This window comes from Camellia sinensis, chromosome 9, assembly GCF_055761805.1.
Source record: "Camellia sinensis isolate YWXY chromosome 9, ASM5576180v1, whole genome shotgun sequence".
In the NCBI taxonomy this organism is placed as follows: domain Eukaryota; kingdom Viridiplantae; phylum Streptophyta; class Magnoliopsida; order Ericales; family Theaceae; genus Camellia; species Camellia sinensis.
The window spans coordinates 51,279,739-51,281,810 of NC_138969.1; the positions used below are offsets into that span (position 1 = coordinate 51,279,739).

The following is a 2,072-nucleotide window of genomic DNA, read 5'->3' on the forward strand; positions in this document are numbered from 1 at the left end:
AGATGCTGGTATAAACTTTCACATTACCAGATGTGAACATTCACATCAGTTGTACCACTCACATTACCAGATGTGAATATTCACATCAGTAACATCACTCACCATTAGCAAAATGTGAGCATTCACATAGTAATAACACTGACATGAACAGATGTGAACATTCACATCAGTATCATCCCCCACCATTAGCAAATGTGAACATTCACATCAGTAATAACACTGACACTAACAGTTGGGAACATTCAGGTCAGTAATATCACTCACATTAACAGTTGTGAACACTCACATCAGTAGTATCACTCAACATTAGGAAATGTGAACATTCACATCAGTAACATTACTCCACATTAGCAGATGTAAACATTCACATCAACGGATGTGAACATTCACATCAGTTTTAAGTGATGTAAACATTCACATTACTGGCCTAGTGGTGCAATGTGAACATTCACATTACTGCACCAGTGGTGTAAACATTCACATCAATGTTAATTCATATCCACATTCAAATTACTGATATTTGTTATTTGTTTCAGTATTGGCTGTGTGAGCATACAACAATCTTACAACCCCGCAACCCCAATGCCATTCCACGATGCGTAAAATGGGACCTCACAGCCTTACATAGCAACATGAAGTCCATAACTTTGGCTAAGCTAGGTTTAAATGAGGTAGAAGTACAACCAAATATATTGTGCTTATTCACATAGTAAACGAGGAACTATCTAACTAACATACTGTCTCGAAATGCAGGTATATGGCGGCGAGCTAATGGCATCACCAACTGAAGCTAAGATGTATCGTCATACAAAATTGAATGTGGAGCCAAAACCTGAGATTTTGTCAAGTGCATTAGCAAAGAAAGATGAAAGCAATGAGGATCAAAGCAAAGACAGTCAACGCAGTGATGACAGCGATGCATTTTCTGTCGATGCAGTGGACCTGAATGATGTTGGACATTATATCAACCCCAGCTGTAGCACCCCCAATGCTGAGAAAGGAATCATCATAGCACAACCAACTGAGCCCGACATTGTGGAAGTACTCATGAAACAAAACCAAAAAGCTTGGGCTCTTGTACGGCAATGGGAAGCGAAATACAAACAGTTGGAAGAATCATGGGAGTTGAGGGCAAGGGTGATTGCTGCCCTTGAAGCCAAACTATTTGACCAATCGGGCTCATCCAATGTGGACATGGACATGAAGACTTGCATGGAGTGGAAAGATACAGAAATTCAGCGGCTGACAAAGTTGGTCATCAACTTGGAATGTGAAAAAACAATACTTCAAGACCTTTTTGATGATCAGTCCGTACACATCATCACTCAAGTTGAAGCACAAAAGGCTCATGACAGCCTTAACAACAATCCCACTGCAGCATTGGAACACATTATCAGCCCCCCATCAAGGGTAAAGCGCATAAAGCAGAAGGTAAGGAAAGAACACAGGTTGGACGAGTTTGAATACCCCAACCTGCCTGGTCAGAAGAAAGGGAAAGAGGGAGCCCAACAGAAATCACATGCAGTCCAAATTGCACAAGATTTAGACAAGCAACCACCAAAAAAGCAGCCAACAAAGTCCAAGAAGTTATCCTTGAACAACAAACTAAAGGTCTGGGCTAACATGAACAAACTCAACAAGCAAAAAGTCCAAAATTTGCACAAGAACGGCGGTGATGAGTAAGTGATCTTACATATCCCCAACTGTTTTTTTTTCCATCATGTTCAGTTTACATACATACTTAATGAATTAGACCATTTCATAAATGTGCAATGTTGACATTAACATTTTCTGTAATCACAATGCACAGGTTGCTAGTGTGGCAAGGGGACTCAAAGACTAAACATGTGTATTTTGATGACATCATACACCTCATCAAGGAAGAATCAATAACCAACAACGTATGGCAACTGTAAATGTGTACAAAACACACACACACACACACACACACATACACATAGGATAAAGACACTGTAAATAATGTACTGCCACCCCTCCGGTTCTGCAGGTGATAGATGCTTATGGTGAAATTCTACTTGAACTACAAGGGCTAGTCAACCCAAGTTTGGAAG

The 2,072-nt window shown here is 40.3% G+C and overlaps 1 protein-coding gene across 1 annotated transcript; it reads left to right on the plus strand.

Moving 5' to 3' along the window:
* The first annotated feature begins 412 nt into the window (after nucleotides 1–412).
* On the plus strand, nucleotides 413–1,705 carry LOC145798587 (uncharacterized). Its single transcript, XM_082886805.1, has 2 exons — nucleotides 413–671; nucleotides 754–1,705. The coding sequence occupies exons 1-2, from the start codon at nucleotides 486–488 to the stop codon at nucleotides 1,681–1,683; spliced, it is 1,116 nt and encodes a 371-aa protein (XP_082742931.1). The 5' UTR covers nucleotides 413–485; the 3' UTR covers nucleotides 1,684–1,705.
* Nucleotides 1,706–2,072: the final 367 nt, after the last annotated feature.